This window comes from Serinus canaria, chromosome 1A (assembly GCF_022539315.1).
Source record: "Serinus canaria isolate serCan28SL12 chromosome 1A, serCan2020, whole genome shotgun sequence".
Classification (NCBI taxonomy): Eukaryota; Metazoa; Chordata; class Aves; order Passeriformes; family Fringillidae; genus Serinus; species Serinus canaria.
This window is the reverse complement of record NC_066314.1, coordinates 46210125-46232122: the sequence shown is the minus strand read 5'-3', so window position 1 is coordinate 46232122 and position 21998 is coordinate 46210125. Positions and strand designations below refer to the sequence as shown.

Below are 21998 nucleotides of genomic sequence, written 5' to 3'. Positions count from 1 at the left end.
TTGTGCAACATGTGCATGCCCCACATGCATTGATGACTACTAAACTATTCACTTTTTCTATGCTGTGTTTATGATGCTTGACTGGACCAGAAAGCAAGCTGCAATTCCAGGTCCTTGGCACAGAAATATCCTTAGAAGCCTCCCAGTAAGAAACTTCAAAGCAATTTGTAGGTGTGTGCCTCCAGTGGGAAACAAGAGTGTAGAGACCTAAATAAAAACATTAAAAAAAAAAAAAGGCTGGAATCTGACAGTGAAAGGCCATCAAAACCAAAAACAAATGAACAAACAAATAAACATTACAACATTAAGCTCTACAGTTGTGCAAGATCCTGAGGGGAAAACAGAAGGCTTTGTACTAGCAGTACACCTAAGCAATAAAAGGAGAATTTTTTTTTTCTTTTTAATTTATTCAGATTTTGATCCCCTGGCTTTTTCCCTTTCCACAGTTATATCCACCAGGGATCTGCTATCACATGGCAGCTAAAGCATTTAGCATCCATGTGTCTGGGAGGTGAGCAGCACCCCAAGAGACAAGATAATGGAGCAGAAGAGCTGCCTCCTCTGCCCATTAGCCAAATGTTCCCAAGGAGAGTGTGAGATGCTCCCCAGAAGCAATCATTTCTTCCTGAAAGCCTCAACTGCTACATGAAGAAAATCATAATAATGGTGGCAAAGGGCTGAACCGAATGAGATTGCACAGCAGTGCTTTCATGCGGAGGAGGAGGAAGGAAGAATGCCTCTTGCATGGTGTGAAAGCCACGGGAAGACATGTGCCCCCATAAGAGGAAGAAAGAAACATTTTACCAAAATGTTTAGGAAAGCTTTCCTTTATTGGGCTGCTGGTTTCCAAGGAGAAAGAATCAATCAGTCAAAAAGAAGAAAAAAAAAAAAAAAAAAAAAAGAGAAAAGGAGCTGTCAGAAGAGGAGACATCTGGAGCTGACTTGTGTACAGTTTCTGCCTCTTAGCCCAGTGACACTGAATCATTTGCTACACTGTTTTAAACTGAACAAAGCTCTGGAGCAATCTGATTTCCTGATTTCTCTTTAAATAAAAACACACTTCTTTTTTTAACAAGGCAATATTACTTCTCTGTTTAGTTCAATGCATGATTTTAGAGAGTGCTACTGTACCATTTAATCGCTGTTCACAGGGACATGGCATGTAATTCATACTGAAGGAGTCAATTATGAGAAAAGAAAAATCTGAATAAGACTCTTGAGACAATACTGTGGAAACTGTGATTTTTTTAAGGGCAACCACAAGCTCTGATTTACAGCAGTCCCATGCATAACCAGATGAACTACCTGGGCTTGATAAAAAAGGGAGAAATGCTAAGTTTTTGTTCAATATATTAATGTTGAGCTTGTTCTGTACATGTCATTCAGGAGAAAAATAATCTTATAAATGAAGAAAGCAGATATCTTAATTGTGGGCAGAGTGAAAACAAAAAGAAAGGATGATTTTTAAACAATATAACAAAGTCAGCCCTATTGTGTCATTACCAACAGCCTGGATGCAGACACTAGGCAAAGTGAGTGCACAGAAAGGATGCTCACTAATGATATTGCTTTCTCTTGGGACAGCTTTGCAATTAGCATGGGGATGCTCTTAAACAATGAATCACAAAGCAGTTAGAAACACTGAGCTTTTTGTGCTGCATGGCCAAGAACATCAGTCTCCTCAGCAGATGCCTGCATGGCTGAGTCTCATCTGCAGGTCTATGAACTTCCCCTCCACCATCTCTGCCATATTTACAAATAAGAACGATAAAAATGTAGTTCTCTCTCTTGAGATCTGATGGTAAAAAGGGCTGTCCAAAAAAAAAAAAAGAGAGAGAGAGACAGACAGACAGACAGACAGAGGGGATTTCTTTTGGTTTTCCTTTTATTTATGCCAATCAGGGAAAATCATGCTAACATAGCAGTCTTGTGAGTGTGAGATGCTAAGACTTGGTTATCTGTTCCAAGAAAGGCCAGACTTACTGCTGAGAATAAAATATAACTCTGGTAACTAATGAAGTGTAGGACAGACTACATGGTTTTATAGCATCTGCTATAAAAAGCCCCAGAATGTCCTGAAGCATTCGTGCCTGGAAGCCTGGGGCCTGTAATGTTGTTCTAACATGTGCAAGTAGAGCACCCTTGACCACATAAGAAAAGCAGGGACTTCATTTTTCCTGCAGAAGCTTTGGCAATGGCTTGAGGACTTGGTTCTGTCCCCAATAGCTCGTTTGTAGCACAGGCAGGGCCATTGCTGATAGTTCAGCAAAACCTTATCACTTGATTTATATTTCCTCAAAGGACCTTTTTCTACAGGTTGGTCATGGAAATCTCCCTCTTGAGCCCTGGTAGTGGAAACTCAGACCTCAGCCTCTTTCCTCTCTGCCCTCTTGCCAGAGAAGCCTCCAGGGTGTGAGTGGGAGTATCAAGATCAGGCTCTTCTGCAAGCTGAGCTCAGTGACACCAAACACAACTTTTGTATCCAGCAGCAGGCACAGATTCCCAAAGTCAGCACACTCTGTTTATTGCAGGCTGTTATGGAGGTTTCATCCCAACACCAAAATAACTGTGCGAGATTTCCCGAAGGAAAAATGATAAAACTCTCCATGAGCATGCCTTCTTCTCTGCACTTTTAATGGACTGATTTGCATGCTGTCAAACAAGCCCATATCTGTGCCAGGGAAAGCCCAGTCCCCTGGATCTGTTCCTCTTTTCTACACTAGCACAAATGACGTGAGGCTTGGGAACATGGTCAGCTCTGCAGGAGGAGGATTCCAGCCTGTGGGTCCTCATTTGCAGGCACCTTACTACCCTGTGTTTCTCACCAAAACACTGTTGACATGACAACCTCACTGATATTCCATGAGACCAATAGACAGTCCCATCCTAAATCTAGGTCCTACCATGGCTCCCTCACTAGGGATCCAGGGGTACTTGGTAAGCTGCCTGCCTTCAGGGGGCAAACCAACATTTTGCTGCCTGGCTCATTCTCTGCTCGCTTCCAGTTAGGTATATCTTTGTGGCAAGTGATAAATCTCTATCCATAAAGTCTCCCAAGTATGTGGCACAAACTTGTAGAGATGCATTTCAAAAGTTATTGTGGCCCACAGCAACCACAACCCTTATCAGCTGCGTCCCTGAGTCTGTGCCTCAGCTGGGATTTCCTCCCACAGTCCCATGAGCTCAGTCAGCCTCTGGAAAAATCACTGTCTTGTAAACTTGTGTTTTCTTTGTCATTCAGGGGAGCTGCTATTTCTGGCATAACTACTGTTTCCATGGCTACACCAGCTCACAAATAGGGTCAGAAACCTTGGAGATGTTTTTTAAGTGATTCCTTGGAACGGAATATAATCTGGCTGGAGGTGATGAAGCTCCTGAGTTTTCCTTTGAGGCCATGAGGACTGCACTCCTGCTACCACCTGGACACCATGGTTTCTGGTGCAGCTCTTCTCTGGATCCAATGGCAACTGTTGTGGCCAGAAAAGTTGGCACTGGCCTTCCTGGGGAAGAAAACCCTGGGTAGGGAGAGACAGGGATTGGGTTCTCAGTCCCTGGACAGGACTTGTTGTCCATCTGGTGCAGCAGCCAGGCAAGAACATGAAGCAGGTGCCTCTTGCTCTGAAAGGAAGCTGTGCACCCACAACTCTGCAAAGTAAATGCCACCCACTTTGTGAGGGAAAGGGAGAGAGTATGGATGGAGAGAGAGGACTGATAATCCCGGGAGATAAGAAAGAACATGAGAAGTGGGGCCCTTTAGGGAGTTTCTGTCATGTTTTGTCAGTGGTAAAAAAAATATCTTCATGTGACACCGTGGAAATTTTTTTTTCCCCACAGTCCACTTTTTCTTAAAGGGTAACGAGACAGATTTCATTGGGAAAACAGGAAAACAAAGGGAGTATTTTGAAAACAGCCTGAACATATGTAAATTTTTAAGCCTCAGGAAGAGCAGTAGAGGGCTGTGCAGCTGATTTCCCCAGCAACTTTACCTACATAGAAGAAGGCAGAAGGGGAGGGGGAGCCCCTGGAAACCTGTCTGCAGCAGATGGAGGCATGGGAATGAGCAGCAGGGATGGGAGGGAGTCTGCTGCCAGCAGGCTGCACCTCTTTATATCCACACAAGCAGGTCCCTGCCCACAGTAATCACTTCTGCTGTCAGAAGAGGATGGGTGCAATCAATCTCCACACATTTGTATACAAGCTCTAGTCATCACAGGGAAAGAGAGGATGCCAACAAGATGCTGCCCCCGTTCTCTTTCCCGTGCCCAGAAATTGCTGCACAAGCCTCTGAAAGCTGTGTGATTGTCTTAAATGTGTGGGAATGTGTGTTTGCTCCTTCTCTGCTAGATTGAAAGCCTCTCAGCTCCATCTAGGATTTACTTCCCGGCTTCTCAGCGCCCACTCAAGGGCTAGGGCCCTATTGATTTGTTTTAATGTAAGCTAAGAGTCTGCCTGAAGGATTTATCTTGTCTAACTTCAGCATCTGAAGGGTCAGAGGCCTCAGCTATGGGACTCTTGCTCAGCACCAGTGCAGTGCTGGCCTGGTGCTCCCTGCCAGGGTCTGTCACATCAGTCAGACCCTTCTTGGTCACACACAGTCACACCCCAGGCTGGCTTGGCTGCTCCAAAATCCCCTCCTCCAGCCTCACCCACAGACAAACCCCCTCCATCATAAACAAACCCACACTTTGGTTTCCTTCTGCCCTTGTGTTGCTCTGATGCTCCTGCTGCTACTCCATTTACTGGGATTATTTCCAGTCCTGCCAGCCCTGATCTTGTGCAGTGAGGAGGATGCTCAGCAAGGGTGAGTGTGAGGTGCTTCAGCCGGCCCAAGAGCCCTGAGGGTTGTTAACCTTGTGGTTTTACCTCCAGCCAGAGAGTTACAGGCCATGGCTGAGGATGAGGATGATCTTCCAGCACCTCTTTGCAGGGCTCTGGACCTTCTCTTTTCATCCCGAGACTCCACCAACTCTTTCCCCATCTCTGGCACTGATCTTCCAGGCAGTTACAACAGGCCATTAAGGTCCATGGGAGACAGCAAGGGCTGGGAATAAAACAGTATGCATTTCCACACGTGGAGTTTTGATGGGCTGGAGCATGGGCTGAGCTCTGCCTCTGAGGGCCCCTCACAGTGACAGTGGTGCTGGTGCCCAGATGAGACCCAGCTGTTACCTCAGCCCAGCACCTTGGCTCTCAGGAGGGGCTGGCTGGCCACCTACATGCAACACAAAGGTTCCCACTTCCCCCCTGCCTTCCCATCTGCTTCCCTAGAGCCCTGGAGCATCTCAGCAGCATTCCCTGTGACTCCTTGAGCGGACTCAGCCCTGCTGGAGCTGGGCTAGCTGCATGCATGGCTCTGTAAGGTGTGTCTTCACACAGCAGCACCTCTGAGAAGTTCACTGGAAACCCCTCCAGGCATTCACCAGCTCAGGAGAGGGATAGGGAATCCTCCCTTCCCAGGCAGGTGCAGACACGTGTGGTTCCAAGTAGCAGCACCCCTCAAAGGGCAGGTTATTTCTTTATTTCTCTTTGCTTCTCCAGAGATGTCCCCCAAGAAGCTGAAGAGAAGCCACCACTTCTTGCAGAAAGGGGCACATCACCCCTCAGGGGTGTGCTGGGGCTCTGCTGCTCCTCCAGACCTTGCTGGAGCCGTGCCTGCCCAGCACTGCTCCCGCTGTGCTCCCCCCATTTCAGCCCCACCCACCACCGATGGCCTGATGTCACCTGGTGGCAGGGTATATCTGGAGGACAAGGGACACCTCGAGACTCTTTCTAGGCAGGCTGGAGGACGGGAGTTGAATGATTTGCAAGAGGAGCCCTTGGCACTGTAAGTGTTCCCCAGGAGCTCAAAGCAATAGCAAGGGGGGGCAGGGGGTGGAAAAGGAACTGGCTGAAAAACCCAGGGGAGAGAAAAGCCCAGATAAAACTCCATGGGGGGAAAATTTGGATGTTTGTGCTTGGAGAGTGAGAACAGATCCAGTAGCTGGGAGGAGGAGTTGTGATTCTTGCGTGGTTGCTTTGTTTCCTCTGTCATTAGGGCAGGTGCTGCTGCAGTGGTTTGTCTCAAAGCTCCCTGGCTGTACAAGCAGGGGCTGCTCAGTTCCTCATGCTGAGGAGCCCCTGGGCTGGGCACCCCTCTGCTGGGGCTCCCTGGAACTCCCCTGGCTTGTGTCCTGTCTGGCTGAGCCTGCATGAGAGCAGCACTGGGGGCTGCCAAGGAGCAGCTGGGATGGGCAGCTGGTGTTTCCTGGCCCAGCACCCAGCCACACCTGCAGGGCACATCAATGAGGAGCTCATAACGTGGTGCTGCTGTACCTCTGCTGCTACTGAATCCCTTCTTTCAACTGGGATAGTCTTTCCAGTGATCCCCGCTTGGGAATATAGTTCTACTGGAAATGAATTTCTGTCTCTTAGAATGCACCCTCTTTCACCTGCTCTTGGTCTTAAAACTGCTGCCAGAACGAAGCATTTGAAATCCTGTGTAAGACACAGGAGCAGAAAGGGCTGAACCTACATGGACTTCCTCCCATCACTATGGTTAGCCACCTCCAGCAATTGAGACTGGAGCTGTGACAGTCCTCAAAGGGCCTGGATTGGAAACTCCCAGACAAAAGCCTGAAAGGATGATGCTATGGCTCTCCCGAGGCCAAGATCTGAGCATGCAAGAAACCCACAGAGAGAACGTGAGCACAGGATGTTTCCCCCTGTTCCTCTCTACTCACAGAAGAGAATCTGCATGGAGGGCCACGGCTCATGGAAGTTCTGTGTCTGACACCCTGGGGCAGTGCACGACAAGTGCACACGGAGGAATCTGTACTTTTGAAAGCTTTGGACAGGGGAAGATAAGTTCCTACACCAAAAAGGTCTGAAAAGAAGATCAATGAGGGTCTGCATTATCTGCCAGGGACATTTTCCATGGAGAGTCAGAGATTAAGGATGGAGCAGATTAAAGAGTCAGCATTTGTCAGTAGTATTCAAGGCCCCTTAAATTTGAATAAAACTAAAAGAAGGATGATTAACCTGGCCAACAACCCCGAGGTGGGATTTCTGACGCAACTGAGATAAGCCCATTAATGTGTATTAGGTATAATTAGCATTCAGATGCAAGCAAAGCTCTTACCTAGAGGATTAAGCCCTTGACTGAGCAGAAATGCTGTCAGGGGCAATTAGGTAACACCTCATCAGAGGAGGGAGCAGAGGAAGTGCATGGCAGAGGATCTTATGCCTCAACAGTCTTTGCATCCACAGCCATCAGCTCCTGCCCAGGAGCTGTGTGCTGGTGCTGGCAGGAGCAAAAGAGCTCTGGCAGACCAGGAAACCCTGGGAGAAGGCAGCACAGCACTTGCAGAGATCTAGAGGAGATTCAGGACGTTTGTCAAGCCAACTGCTTGATCTGGTACCAAGGACTATCCAAGCAACCAGGTATGGTAAGACAAAAGGCTGTGAATTCCCATGGGAAGAAGCTGCTATTGGCATTTCTTTCATGTCTGTGATCCTGGGGTGCTTGTCTGGCTGTGTGTAGGAGCAGCTTGTTCCCAAGGTGTGGGATCTGGGGCAGTTTCCATGCTGTGGGGCAGGGCCCACTCAAGCACGAAGGGAGAATTCTTTCACTCTAATGATGGCAAGCAAGTCCCACCAGCTCCATGGTGGGAAGGCAGCTTGATGTCAGTTGTTATGTGGCATTAAGGTTACTTTCCATCCTCTGTCCTTTTCTTAGTGATGCATGGAGAGAATAGAATTAGAGGGAGATTAGTAAGGAAAAAGCTAAATTTGACCCTAATGCTGGAAATGTCCCTAGCTAAAAGTTTCATTGAATGCTCTTAATTGAATTCCTGCAGGTAAGAGAGGATGAAGTGTGATTCGGGCAGATCCTTTTTCCTACCAAACCCTGGGTTATTTAATATCTGGTTAATGAATACAACGACTTCAGACTGGGGCACAAAGAAACTTCAAGGGATGAATCTTCCCATTAGCTACTCCTCTATTGAGTGGTGTTGGGGACAAAATGTGGACTCCAGGATTTAAGAGGTTTTGACCCTCAAAGACACATTTGTGGTTAAGGTAACATGCCAGTGCACAGCAGAGGTTATTGAAGGAGGGCAGGAATTCAGCTGGAGATGGAGCTCAAATGCATCTTTCAAGGTTTGGATGTCAGTCCTACAGAATGGAAATCTGTCAGCTGGTTTGCTTTTCTGTGGTACTTTTGAGAGGAGCCCTTGAGAAGGGTGCCAAGTAACATGGTGCTTAAAAGTGGATGCATGTCTCTTTTAGTTCAGGAGTGGGGGGTTTAGCACTGAGACAGACAAACCTACTGATAAGAATTGCACCTGAGACAGAGACATAATATTAGACTTTGGCACATTGGCAGACATGCTATGGAGCAGCTTACTGATGCAAAGCATTTTGTTGTAGGGCAGTATCATCTGAATTCCTCCCATCCTGAGTAACAGAGAGGGACAAAATTCTGTCTTTGTTTTGGAGACAAAAAAATCTCTCATCTCTCAGTTTGGCCCTAAAAATCTGTGAGTCAAAAGATTTTATCTCTCCTCCCAGCAGTGCAGTCCAGGTCATACCTATCACTGCACTTCCATTCTCATTCTGTTAAAAGAAGAAGGTGACAGTGTTTGCCTGTCCTGCCACCATGCTGTGAGAAAAAAGAAAAAGCTGTAAATACTGGGCAACTGTTCAGGCACTGCAGAGATGGCAGCCAAATAAGTAACTTCCAGGGTTTGAGCTGATCCTTGTGTTTGTGGGCACAGAGTGTGCTTAGGAAGCGTTGTGTTACACGCGGGGGAATAGCATCTGTGCATGCTGCAGCTTCAGACACAACCATCTGCTGCTCCATTTGGGGCTGCTGGAACCTGTCCAGTCTCCTGCTTGGGATATTACAGCTGAGGCAGAAGCCTGACCACAAGAGACAGGAGAACTAACCTGCCTCTAGGTGCCATCATTTGGAACCATCCAAATGCCACCACAGATGGAAAGGTGCTCTGGATGAAGTATCTCCAGACTGCCACAGATACAGAAATATGGCTCTTCACCTCGCATGGATGTGGAAGTGACACAGGAGGATTGCTCGGATGATCTTTCTCCTTGGAGGATTTGCTTTCCAATGCTCTGGCTATTTCAGGATAAAGGAATGAACTCTCTTTAGACTAAGGAAAAATCTTGGATGACATTTATAGTTCTGAGATTAGAAGTCCAGAGTGTCACGGCAGGTGATGTTGGGGATTAAGCCAGAGTACTATGGTGACCTAATGAGATTAGTCTTCAGAACCAAATCCTGAAGTTAATTCCATCAGCGATTACATCAGCCTGGATGGAGGGGGATGAACACCTGGAGATAGGAGATATATAACAGCCATGAAAAACGTGACTTCAAGGAAGAAGGGAAGAAGTTGCATTAATTTTTATCCATAAATGCACTTGTTCAGACCATTATATTACTGATGGCATACTAATTAGCACAAAATTTGATGAAGGGCTGGTTGCTTCCCTTTGAACACTTGTGAGAGTTATAGCTGTCCTCTCTGGGAAGGAAGCAAAAGGCTCAGAGTGCAGCAGTTCTGCTGTCTAAGACAGGAGACGTGTCTCCTGAGCAGAAATTGCTCCCTGATAACTATTAATCCCCTGTGGAGTTTGCCTCATGCACAGTGTGGGGAAGAGGGGTCAGCACATGCAATACAACGCTCAAAAATACCAAAGTGGGCACATCCTGGGGAAAGTTACAGGCTTTACTCCTCTAAATCCTGAGAAATTTGTGAAATAAACTTCTGACTATAAGATAGTCTCCAGTGTGTTGCCTTAGCCTTCTGTACAATCTTGCAATGATCTTGTGCTATTTCCCATGAGTTTGGTGCTGACAAAGGTTGGGCCCAAATTGCAGCTCCACCCAGACAAAGGACCCATCCAGCCCAGCATCCCACGTCCATCAGTGTTCTAATGGACAGGTAATGCTTGGGCACAAGTATGAGAAGAGGTGAAGTATATCATGGTGATTCCCAAGGACAGGATATTTCTCTAAGCTATACATGTGTCTTTGTGGCTCCTGTAGTAGTCAGGTCCTGAAGCACTAAGCAAAAACCTCAGCAACACTGCTCCAAGGCTAGCTAGAAAAAACCCCCAGCATTGGCATTAAACTTCCCGTTTTACCTAAATTGTGGGGCAAGCTTCTGCAGCAACCTGTCTCCAAGAGTGCAGCTGTGTTTGAGGCAAAAGAAGGTGTTAGTCTCCATGGCTCTGCAAGACATTGCACCATGGGGTAAATGTCTCTTTGGCCTTAGCTCAAGTGCTCCTTGTTTGGCAACTTAATTCTAGCGTGCCAGATTTGCACTCACTACAATCTTTCCTTACCTTTAACACCATTATCTTTCATCCTGCCACAATTATACTTTCCACAGTTCTGCCGTCTGACTACTGATACCTGGGGAAGATAAGCAGAGCATTGTGTCAGTCCTTGCTGTTATCTTGCAGACAGAGGGATCTGAGAGAGGCCCGTGCCTGCTGCCCACAGCCCAGCCATGAGCGAGACCCCAGCCGCCAACCTCAACACTGGCGATGCTCCAACCGGCCCCACCACACCGCGCAAGGGCCCTCCCAAGTTCAAGCAGAGACAGACAAGGCAGTTCAAGAGCAAGCCCCCCAAAAAAGGAGTCAGAGGGTAAGGGAATTTTGGAAAGAAAAGCAACCGTGCTGGTTGAGTAGCTCCCCACTGCTACACTGTGCTTCCGTGCATCTTCCCTTGGGCAAGGAGCCGGAAGGCTTCCCTCTGCCCCCTCAGCTCTCCAGCATGGAGCTGCTCCTCTTCCGCTCCCTACCCTCAATTCTTCCTTGGCTGGGGGCTTAGGGCATCTCCCCTTTCCTTGCTGCTGCCCCAAACTCACTCCTTACCTGGTCTTTTCTCTCCTAGGTTTGGAGATGACATCCCAGGCATGGAGGGGCTGGGCACAGGTAAGCTCTGCAGGATGTTGCTGTCATGCCCTGCTTTAGCTCTAGCACAGACAAACTTGATCATGGGAGAGGATTCTGGGGTGGCCTCTGTTTCCCTGGCCTGTCTGCAGCTCTCAGGGTCACCAGAGAAGACTGGTTCTTCCTCCTCAATCTGCCACGTTCATGCTTATACTCTACCTGAAGAAAAGGCCATTTATGTATGCTTCAGCTTCAAACTACCTACATTGGGCTGCAGAAGTGCTTGTTTGTTTTCTGCTAATGCTCTGGCTAAGAATTTCATCAGCATGAGATTCTCAAATAAATGCTAAATGCTAAGCTATTAATACCAAAAAATCACAGAAGCAAAATCCCAGATGGCCAAGTATTTGTGTTGTCATCAGAATCCTAATTTTAAGAATTTTATGTACCCATCTGGGATTGAGAAACATGCCTTGGATGAGCTGTAGCCAGTCAGAACTTTGAAGTATTGGTGAAGAGAGAGTTACAGATCCTGAATATTGTAGGCCAAATTATTCAGCATCTGATCTAAAACTGCACACTCCTTCGAGGAGATCACAGTTTGGCTACAGGTAATTTATAAGAACAGGAGAAACCACATAACTGGAATTAACTTTTACACCAGTTTACATAGTCACTGAGGAGACTAGGAGCTGCTGGCTTGCTTTTGCTCACAGAGAGAAAGAACACTGATCTGTTTGGTCTGACTGGTAGTACCAGATTGGAAATGCTCACCTGCACAGTTAACCTTCAAACAGAATCTCGTTCTTGTTAACATTTCCTGAGTAAATCAAGAGTGCATTGGACTACAAGAACACATTTGTCATTTTCCCTCTTTTGCAGATATCACCGTGATTTGCCCATGGGAAGCTTTCAGCCATCTGGAACTGCACGAGCTGGCCCAGTTTGGGATCATCTAAGGTGTCAGCATCTCTACTGGTGTCACCTGGTGACTCCACACATCCCAGCATGGTCTTCACCACCTTTGACACTTACTTTTGGCCCTCGCATCCACTTGCTTATGGAGAGGGTGTTTTTCTAAGAGCTAGTTATGTGAAACTTAACTTTGCAGATTAATTTGGCAAAGAAGTTATTTGGGACCCTGAGCAGACCTCATGTTCCATGTGATGAAACTACTGAAAAATGTTTTAATGTCTCCCTGCACCACATTCTTTCTTCTCTCACTGTCATAGATCTTCAATGTTTATGGCGATTTGGGGAGGCTGTATCTGAACTTTTTCCCTGATTAGCTGAGATATTGTGTGCATGTATGTCCAGACCTAATTAAATCAGCCTATTCTGCTTTCTTCTTTCCCTCCCTTTCTTCAGCCTTCTGTATAGAATTTCCATGGGTAGGTCCCCGTGTTATTTGGGCCACCAATTTTTTGCTCAGAGTGCGTCTGTAGAGAGCAGCATTAGAGTCACCAATCCAAACATGGGGCTGTTTTCCATAGGAGATCCTTCCCCAGCGGCTCACCATAAGGAACGTGCTGCTAAGATTTACCTCATCAGCAAATGGGGAAAAGGGCTTGCAAATGCTGTCTCTGCTGTACTGCCCGCAGGCTATGAACCATGAGAGTCTGGCTGTTCTCATAATGTTAAATGAAAATGTGTGCATCTGAGATCAATAGCTAAGTGAATTAATCCTATTATTCATTCCTTTGTGGTTGCAGTTCCAAAGCAGCAGTCCTCCAAATGATGCTGCATTTCCTCTCCTTTGATGGGAAGCCCTGTGTGACACCTGTCCCCATGCCAATACATATTTACATGAGACATTTCCTCCCCAGGACATGCTTGCTGCTTATTAAGACAGAGAATCCTTGTGATCTGTAACCAGGCTGTGCCAGCGGTCCTGCCACACGCAGCAGAAAATGATATTGCAGTAATTGCTCCCTCTTCCCTGTATTAGCATAGGACAAGTCTCCCTTCACCCTGCCCCTCGTAAGTAGGAAGGCTTTTCTCTCTTCACTCCCTGGCAATTTCAAGCTCTGGAGCTTGTTTGGACAAGCAGGCAAATGGTGTCCCCAGAGAGAAGTGACAGCAGAGCGAGCGGGGAGGCAGGGGAAGGGCGGGATGTGTCCAGGCAGGCAAGCACAGAGCGAATCCACTGAGCCCCATCGATCTGTGTCTGCTGCTCTCTGGCAGCCCCCGTGTCACCGAGTGGTGAGGCACCCACAGACACTTAAATGTTCAGGGAAGGCACCGAGATCCCCTGGCATTAGGGAAGGGTTTTTGGCTAGTTTGCAGGCAAGGAGCAAGTTTGTTGTAGCTACATGATATTCATAAGAGGAGGTGGAGTTTTCAGTTATTGCTTTTAGCTTAGGAAGCCTCATTGCATAAGAACTGCCTCCCCCTATCTTATCTTCCCTCGGCTGGACATGGTCATGGGAGCAAGGAGTGATTGTGGAGAGGAAAGCAAATCCTGTCTAAACAATTGATCCCCACGCAAAAAGCATTGCTATAAATCCATGGCCGTGCCATAGTTATCTGCTACTGTTATTCCAGAAATAAAAGCTCGCAGTTTTCGGTTAAAATACAGCTTGGGCACCGAAAGCTAAAGGAAATGAATTCCTGTTGGCAGTGCAGAGTACAGCTTTTATTATTCAGCAGCGCTGCCATTAGGCGCAGCAGTGAGCCGCGGCCAGGCGCAGAACCGCAGCACCATCGCAGCGCAGAGCCGTGTACCATTTAGCTAATTGCACCCGCAGCTATTTCCTTGGCCAGAGGCACTCTGTCCTTTCCACTTACTTCCAGCTTCTCCTGCCTTTCTCACCTTTTAATGCTTTTCTTCTTTCCCTAAGTGTTCTTTATATAAATTACATTTTATTTAGATTTTACTATAGGGAACTGATTTCTTTTTTTTTTTTTTCCAAGCTCTTGTACTAGCCCTCTCCTTTTGCAGTTAAATGTGAATGTTTGTATGGCAATACTCTCATGCTCTCCCTCCCATTATGCCATCCTGTTACATATGATCTTTATTCCACCTTCTCAGTCTGTCCTCTTCTCCTAGGAAAAGACCCATTAGATCCAGTTTTGAATCCCTCAAGCTGGCTGCCACTATTTTAGTTGAGTTTTCCCTTTTTTAAGCTTTTTTAAGCAGGACAAAAACAAGAAGGAAATTTTAATTCACCATTTTGCTCCCTTTTCATCCCAGACCTTGGGAAAACAGTCCACAGACAGTGAGATACTTAGTCAGAAAATACTGGGGTAAAAGCAAAATTCTCCTTAGTCCAGGGACTGAAGTTTTAGCAAATCAGAAGGTCCTGCTGTAGTTCCCCATCTGATTGCCATAGCCCCAGCTCCCATCAGAGAACTTCCCCATTCTCCTTCCTAGAGGAGTCCAACAGGAATGCACACATAACCCAGCTCCCATACCTGGCTGATGAGATGTGTCAGAAGATGGATGTTTTGAGCCAACACAGTTTGTTAGTTATTTTAAAAATAATTTCTATTCATTAATAGGAATCACATGCATTCCTTTACTTGTAAGGAATTTTGAGGCTTAGAAGAAGAGTCTTAAAAGACATTCATGGTTGTTTTTTCCTGGGGTTCTGAGTTTTTCCTGATGAGCCATAATTCCTGAAACTTCCATTTTTCAGTGAGAGATGGCTATGGGGCAAGAAAGCAAATGTGTTAAAGCAGCTTGTTGAAGGATTTCAGTCTGTATGCATTGTAATATGTTATTCTCTGTTCTTTTACTATAAAAACATGTCAAAAGGAATAAAAATTAATAAAAAATGTTTCAAAAATCTTAATAATGTAGTCTGACTTGCTTACAAAATATAGCCAGGGAAGGGCAGATGACTTAGCTCTTCCTTCTGAAATCCTTTCCTTTCCTGGGGAAAGCCCTGAAAGTCACTTATCACTCCTCATCAGAGAAAAGCAGCTATTTATCTCCAAACAATAGGCAATAAAGACTGGCTGTGATATCATCTGAGAAGCAGTTTTTTCCTGAGTGATGACTGGTATATTCTCCCAAAAGTGTTGCACGTGGTTTCCTTCAGGCCGAAATCTTTTGGCCAGCTACATCTTCTACAAATGAGTGCAAATGAATGTCAGCATGTTTTCTACCCCATAGCAAAAAATTGCTGAGGTGTGAATGCCACTTAGTTCCTTCTCATTGCCATGACTGTGAGACAGAGCTGCCAACACTCATCTCCTCTTGCTTCTTTCCGTTGCTGAACTTTCTAGGTATCCATAGGGGTTTCAAGTTGCTCAAGTGCAATTGCCTTCTTGTGTTGTGCTGTCAAACCTCAGCCCTGGAAGTGTTTTCCTTCATGCCATCTTTGGAGTTTTTTCCTTGCAATTCGTTACTGGGTGTCCAATTGAAGGTCTTTTGTCTTTGAATGTTCTCTATCCTGTGAGATACAAATTTGAGGTGTCCAGGACTCCCTTTGTGAGAGCTTTCTATAAAACCCTTCCCAACCATGTTTTGAAAGCCAGAAAAACATCTTCTCATGTATTTATGTCTACTTAAAGCTGCAACCAAATTTTGAGTCCCACCCTCACTGACCCCAGTTTCTGACTAGTGAAAAAGTTAATTAAACCTAAATCACTGTAAGAAAAGAAGTGAAGAATGAACCTTGGGAAAAGTGAGAAGCACTTGTCTTGCTTCCCTCTCCCCCACTCACCACCCCCTCCTCCCAATCTAAATCACCTCAGTTTAAAATAATAATTTTTTAAAAATTAAAAAATAAAAATTAAATAAACACCAAACCCTCAGTGTAAATTGGATTCTTCAGGAGAACTGAAGGGTCTAAGTGCAAAATTACCATCCTCCAACAGTTTTCAAACCAGCACCCCACTCACTATCAAGCCACTGTCACATTTTCCTGTGGTATTGATCAATAAGGTGTAGGCTAAAAAATGTGCCCTGGCAATATCACTCAGTGTTTTGTGGGGCACTTTTCTATTTTATAAATGGGATTTTGAGAGTTAGGCAAATTGAGAGTAGCCACCACCTTTGGGTCTTCAATACTTGATTTTTCAGAGTGCTTAACATTTTATCTTGAGGTTTAAAATGCAGCTGTCATTAGTTGTGGTTGCAGCTGTAAGTACTCATTAGTGAGCCTTATTCTCTCTGAGTCAGATCCCACTCAGACTGTAAGATCCAGGGCCTCAGCTTGGAGATCTGAGGAACAAGAAGTCTATTTTTGAGAGCATTTATGTAATGCTCCATAGAGTGGGCAGGTTATTCCAGCCAGCAGTCTGTTTCAGCATCACCACACCACTGTGATGCAAATCTAGACAGATTTGAAAAAAAAAAAAAAGAACATCAGATTATGCAATTAAAATAAAAGATGGTATCACATGCTTATAAATGTGCTCAACTCTGGAATTTCCTGATACCAGACTGCTTAACTTTGAAGCCTTATTCCCAGTGCCCATAGGGCTGCCAGTGTTGTTGGAGCTGGGATCAGCTCAGTACCCTAATGTTAGGCACCTGCACCTCCAAAGTTTGTCCTGACAGCCCGAGGCAGGGAGCATTTGTGGCTCTGAGCCTTTTCCACACCAACTGTGATCCACCTGGAGGGAGTGGGGTGGCTGAGGCCTCTGTGCTGGGGTACATAACAATTGAATTCTGTCACTTGGCAACTTTCAACTTACTTCAATTCACTTAACGTGGGCTCTCACATTTTATGTTGTTCCTCTTGAAGTTTGGCATAACTATGGTGAGAATTTTGGTGTTGCTGCTCCTGCTGGGTGAAAAGAATACCTTCTCTATCAAAGCCTTCAGGAATTTTCAAGCACATTCTTGCCTCTGGCATGTTTCTGTGGGCCTCTCACATTCCTGAGGCTGTAAATGAAGTGGCTGAGCATAGCAATCTCCAGCACATACTCAACACAAAACAGACTGTCCAGATGTCAGAGCAGACCAGGGATGTGACAGAAATAGATGAACTACACGACCCTGTGAAGAGCAGGACTTTAGAGAGGGGGGCACTGGGAGTGAAGAATGCTTTTGGTACCCTGAGACCTTGGTCAGGACAGTGGTCAGCACGGGAAAAGTCCACAGGAAGGAATAATACCTTCAAGAACATGGAGAACACAGAGGAGGAATGTGGTGAAGCCCCAGAAAGCTGCTTGCCAAAGCTGTACACTGGACTTTGCCCTGTGCTCTGTGCCACACCGGGAGGGCATAGCAGCTGGCCAAGGAGCACTTGCAGGAATTCTGAGCCAGTTATGATACTGGAGAAGAGCATCCACACAAGGCTGAAATAATTCATAAAGCACTGAGCAAGCTGAACTTGGTCCCTTGCTCTCTCTGGGAGGCAGTGGCTGCACAACCACCCAGGAAGGAAGAGAGCTTGGAGAAAAACACATCAAAGTCTGGGAGCTCCAGACTCCCCCTACACTGACCCTGTGATCATGGGTGACAGAGCAGGGGAGCAGGAATAACATCAGTGGGAAAATCTATGTCTTGTGCTCTTAGGGGAACTCGGTAAACCTGTGGTTTACTTCCCCTCACCTCTGGACAGGACACCAAAAGGAGCCACAGATGGAAATCCCAGGATCATCAAAATCTCCACCACTGAGGGCTGTTGGAACCCATCTCTTGGAAGTATGACCTAGGCAGGTTTACAGGGGCATGCAGGCCATAGGCAGATGGAAGGCAGGGCCAATTCCTCAGCCATACAGAGGCTTCTGCCCCACTGTGACCTGAGGCATAAACTCCCATTGCTTGATCAAAACACCACACTGGTTTCTCTAGACACAGGGAGAAGGCAAACACATTTGCTCATCTCACAAGAGCTGTCTGGATTCAAGCCAGCTCAAATCTGTATCATTCAGACAGCTGCTGGCATGGGCATAGCAATCTTGCATCTGTCTGCACCAGGGAACTGGCTGCAGGTCTGAAAGCAAGGGAAGAAAAATACCAGAAGGACAACCATGTGGAAAACAACAAGTTGTATTAGATCTGACTTTAGCAGCTGCAGGTTTACCAGAAGTGTTCACTGGGACCAAGGTCTTTCCATGCTAGGAACTTTGTAAGCACATCACTGTGAACTAATGAATTAGTTATAACCCTGGTCCCCAAGCAAGGCTATGACTCCAGCCTGAGGATGCTGAACTGCACTAATAAGGGGCCACTGCAGAGATGCAGCACAGTCAGTCCTGAAAATGCCAGTACCTGGCCAGGTCGCCTACAGACAGCTGGGATGAGGAACACGCAGATGGAGGCCCTGGGGAAAGTCCTTTCAAACACAAACCTTAAGTTAGATGATCTGGTAAGCACCAGTCTCAGACAAGAGCAAGGGGAAAGCAAGTCAACAATTACATTGGAATGAAATATTGTCAGCAAAGGAGGCAATTTTGAACCAAAGCTGCCTGTACAGAAAGAGTACCACAAGAAGCTATATTATGATAAATCTGAGAGGATCTTAACACCATTGCATCCCCATCCACAAGGCTCCATTCAGTTCTAGGAGGATAAATATTAGCGAGGATGAAACAAGGAAGAACTGCCTGAAAATAACATCGAAATATTAAGTAGCTGTTATCAAGAAATCCTGACAAATACCTTCCTTGGGAAAACATGGTCCCCATGGGAACTGGGAAGGCTCTGATAGTCAGTACATTTGTGACTGTGCTGTAGAAAGCATCCAAGAATCCCCTGCAGAGAACATCTGGTCCAGAGCAGGCGTGGTTCCTGCAGGAGCCAGGGCAGTCCCACCAGGCCATCTCCATTGCTGTTGACTCTCAAGCTGTACCCTAGTGATGTATAGAAAGTTTGCTTTTCATGTGAAATTCTTGCTCAGCTGTTACAATATCAAAGCCAGATGCATAGGAAGCTCTCTTTAGCAGCCATCTGTAAGCTTCTGATAACAAGATAAAGTAAGATCTTGGGTTCTCAGCTGCTGAAAAACAGATATGAAAAAGCCAGCAAAAATCTCAAGCTCAAAACAGAGAACATGGAAGCACACAAGATATTTTCATTTCACTTTTCAGTGAGAACTGCTTCTATGGAAAATACACATTTTCCACATCTTACCATCAGTGCCAGGTTTCTCCCTTTGGAAGGCACAACATGCACCAAGTTGTGTGTAGTTCTATGATATGCAATATACTTTGCTTCAGTCTGGAACCACTTCCCTGAAATGTGGAATAAAGCTTTGAAGCTTTATCCCAGCCATGTAAACTTTTTGCATTTATTCATAGTAATGCCTAATCCCATTTTAATCTTAATAAGCTCTTTAGTGCAATAATATCCTATGGCATTAAGGCATACAACTTAATTCCTTGAATTAAAGCCAGGATTCTCTTTGGAGTTTTTGCACTGACTTCCATAAGCTTTGGATCAGGTCAACCTCCAAAAAAAAAACCCCCACCTGCTGCAAACCAGTGAACTACCTGATTGAAAAGGCTTTATGGTTTTATATTCTCTTACAATAGCTTTTCTATGTATATAAATTCTACACTCATAAGAATTCCAGAACTTCCAGCAGCATTTAACAAAAATAATTAGCTACCCTGATGACAAGATGCAATTGATAAACTCTTAAGGAAGAAGTATTTCCTTACCCTCACTACCCTGGCCCAGGGCTGACACAGTGATAGAACATGAGAAGCTTGAAGCCTTTGGGTGCCTACTCTCAGAAGAACATTATTTCTTGATCTCTCCATATGAGCCAATAATGAAGTGGATTCCCAAGTTCCTCCAGACAAAAATGATAAAGACAAATTTAAGATAACTAAATTGCAAACAGGGGGAAGTTGTTTGAGTTATAATTATTTAGTTACAGAGGAATTTTTAAATCACCTCTTTCAAAGGTCTGAGAAAAATCATACTGTGGGAACCACCTGGAATTTCTCTATGAACCTCAAATAAATGTCCCAAGTATTCCCAATAGTACAAATCCTCTGGCTTGTTTTCCAACTGTAATTGTGGCTGGGAGCTACATAACAGTGCAAAATCCATTCTCTGCCCTTCCCATGGCTTCACTTTGACTTTACTTAAAAATCTGATTCACAGCCACTTCAGTCCCTTGAGCTTTGTGAGAAGGCACTGAATGTACACAGAGAGGATGAATCAGTCCAGAGCTTGGACACAAACCCAAATCAAGGGGGTTGCTGCTCACTGACTGGGTTAGAGAAGGTGACCTCTTTGGCTGCTCCAATTGTCAAATGACATAGAGCTCACAGTGGCTTAGGCTTGCACACATCTCTGCATGCAGCAAGCTCAGAGCACAAGAGCAGCCCATTGCTGCAGCTCTGCTGCTGAACAGTACTCAGTAACCCAAAACAGTTTTGTTATTTCCATCAGAGGTCCTTAACCCCTCTTTAGTTTACTAAAGAGATGGTCAATAGGCCATTTGATCAGACCCAGAAATGTTTTCATGGGAACGTATTTCTGATAGGAGATGTGTCTTTCTTATATGCAGCAGAAAACTAAAATCCTATCTGGTGGTTGGTTTGGCAAATTGAGATAAGAACCACATTGCTAATTTCTCACAGAGGCAATCATGAAACTCAGAAACAATTTTTCACATGTTCTGTGCCCTGTAGATCTTCAAACCAAGAGTGTGTGACAGGAAGGGAGATAGATTTGCTGAGGGTAACATCTGTGGCCCAAGCATTTCAGAGCTCTTGTGCAGAACCACTGGAGAAGCTTTCAAGCCAGAGCTGTACAGGATGTCATTAGGGTGATGCCAGCTGTGTTTGACAGCCTGGTACCCATGCTTTCCCCCTGGGGCACAGGTGGGATTCCATGAGCAAGAACTGGGTTTGAAGGCAATAACCTGTGTACTCATACAAAAGCCCTTGGAAGAATGGAGACTGGAATGTGTGTTAAACTAATGCCACTGAGCCTGGCACAGGCACTGCAAATTTTCCAGCCTATTGCTATAGAACAGGCTAAATAGGTCTTCACTGCTGCCTGCTGTGTGTCTAATTTAAATAAGAAATGTGCAGAAAAGCACAAGAATCAAAAGTCTCTACCAAATCAAAGTCCTTCAGACCCAGCACTTTGTCTCCAGCTGGAGCAAAGGACGAGATACAAGTTACAAATATAACAGGATGTCACTAACATATCTGGCAGCTTCCAGTGATTTGCACTCAAGGACATCCTGAGCCAGAGAGGATGTCTTTGTGTACAATAGCACCTGGTGAATGTTTCCTTCATGATGCAGTAGACACACTTTCTGAACTTATAGAAACTTTTACTGTCTATGGCACCCTTAGTTAAGGAGTTCACACAATAAACCCTCATACCTAAAAACAAGAAATTAAGAGATCTGTGGCCTTTTCGTCTCAGAATGCATAAAAATCCCCAAATTGTTTTACTTGCAAGTTTCCTCAGTGCTTCCCTTGGAAGAGACAAGAGTACTATATTGACAGAAGTAAGCTATTCCTATTAATTTTGGTGCTCCCAGGAAGAGGATGTTGTGGTCATTCATTTTTTGTCCAGTGGTAATCAGCTGCAATTGCTGGGTTCCAATTTAAAATATTGTTACTTGAAAACTATTAAAACTCCACTTTATTTCTTACCTGGAGAGGTTATGACACCACTTGTATTTAAATACAGGGGGAGGGTGTTTTTTCTTCTAAGACAGTGTTACTTAGGAGCACCATTTAAAGAATTCAGACAGGACATGGTGGAGATAAGTAGAAGTTACTGGAAGTTGGTTAAGTGAATTTCCTGTGGGCAGATAAAATCATCTTTCCAATTGCTGTGTTCTAGCAGTAGTTTCAAGATCTAAAAAACACTTCACAGCCATTCTCTACACACAGGATCAGAACCACAGCTGCTGAAAATTGACCTTGTTCCCACAATTTATAATTATTATAATCACAAGACCAGCTTTCTGAGTCCTTGGGAGAAGCTCAGGCAGTCTTGTGTGCACTGTTTCAAGGAATTGTGTTTTCTTCCAGCAAGTAGTCTCTTTCCACATTTTGTTTTTGAGGCATCACCATTCCAAGTGTCAACTTCCAGCTTCTCCAGAGTGTTGGCAACTGATCCCAGCAGCAAAACCCATCTAGGCTCATTGAAGCAACGGGGCTGAGGGCTTTACTGTGGAAAAAGATATAAAGTTCTCAGCCTTCATTAAATAATT

The 21998-nt window shown here is 45.3% G+C and overlaps 1 protein-coding gene across 1 annotated transcript; it reads left to right on the top strand.

Moving 5' to 3' along the window:
- The first annotated feature begins 7240 nt into the window (after nucleotides 1-7240).
- On the top strand, nucleotides 7241-12377 carry PDE6H (phosphodiesterase 6H). The gene is made up of 4 exons (XM_009086621.4): nucleotides 7241-7419; nucleotides 10471-10657; nucleotides 10907-10947; nucleotides 11788-12377. Exons 2-4 carry the CDS (start codon nucleotides 10518-10520, stop codon nucleotides 11862-11864), a joined length of 258 nt encoding a protein of 85 aa, XP_009084869.1. The 5' UTR covers nucleotides 7241-7419; nucleotides 10471-10517; the 3' UTR covers nucleotides 11865-12377.
- Nucleotides 12378-21998: the final 9621 nt, after the last annotated feature.

Bases quoted from the DNA above. Each gene is read 5' to 3' on its own strand.
- PDE6H (XM_009086621.4), top strand. From the start codon at position 10,518: ATGAGCGAGACCCCAGCCGCCAACCTCAACACTGGCGATGCTCCAACC. The intron at 10,658-10,906 runs GTAAGGGAATTT...TTTCTCTCCTAG, and splicing joins CCCAAAAAAGGAGTCAGAGG to GTTTGGAGATGACATCCCAG. The intron at 10,948-11,787 runs GTAAGCTCTGCA...CCTCTTTTGCAG, and splicing joins CATGGAGGGGCTGGGCACAG to ATATCACCGTGATTTGCCCA.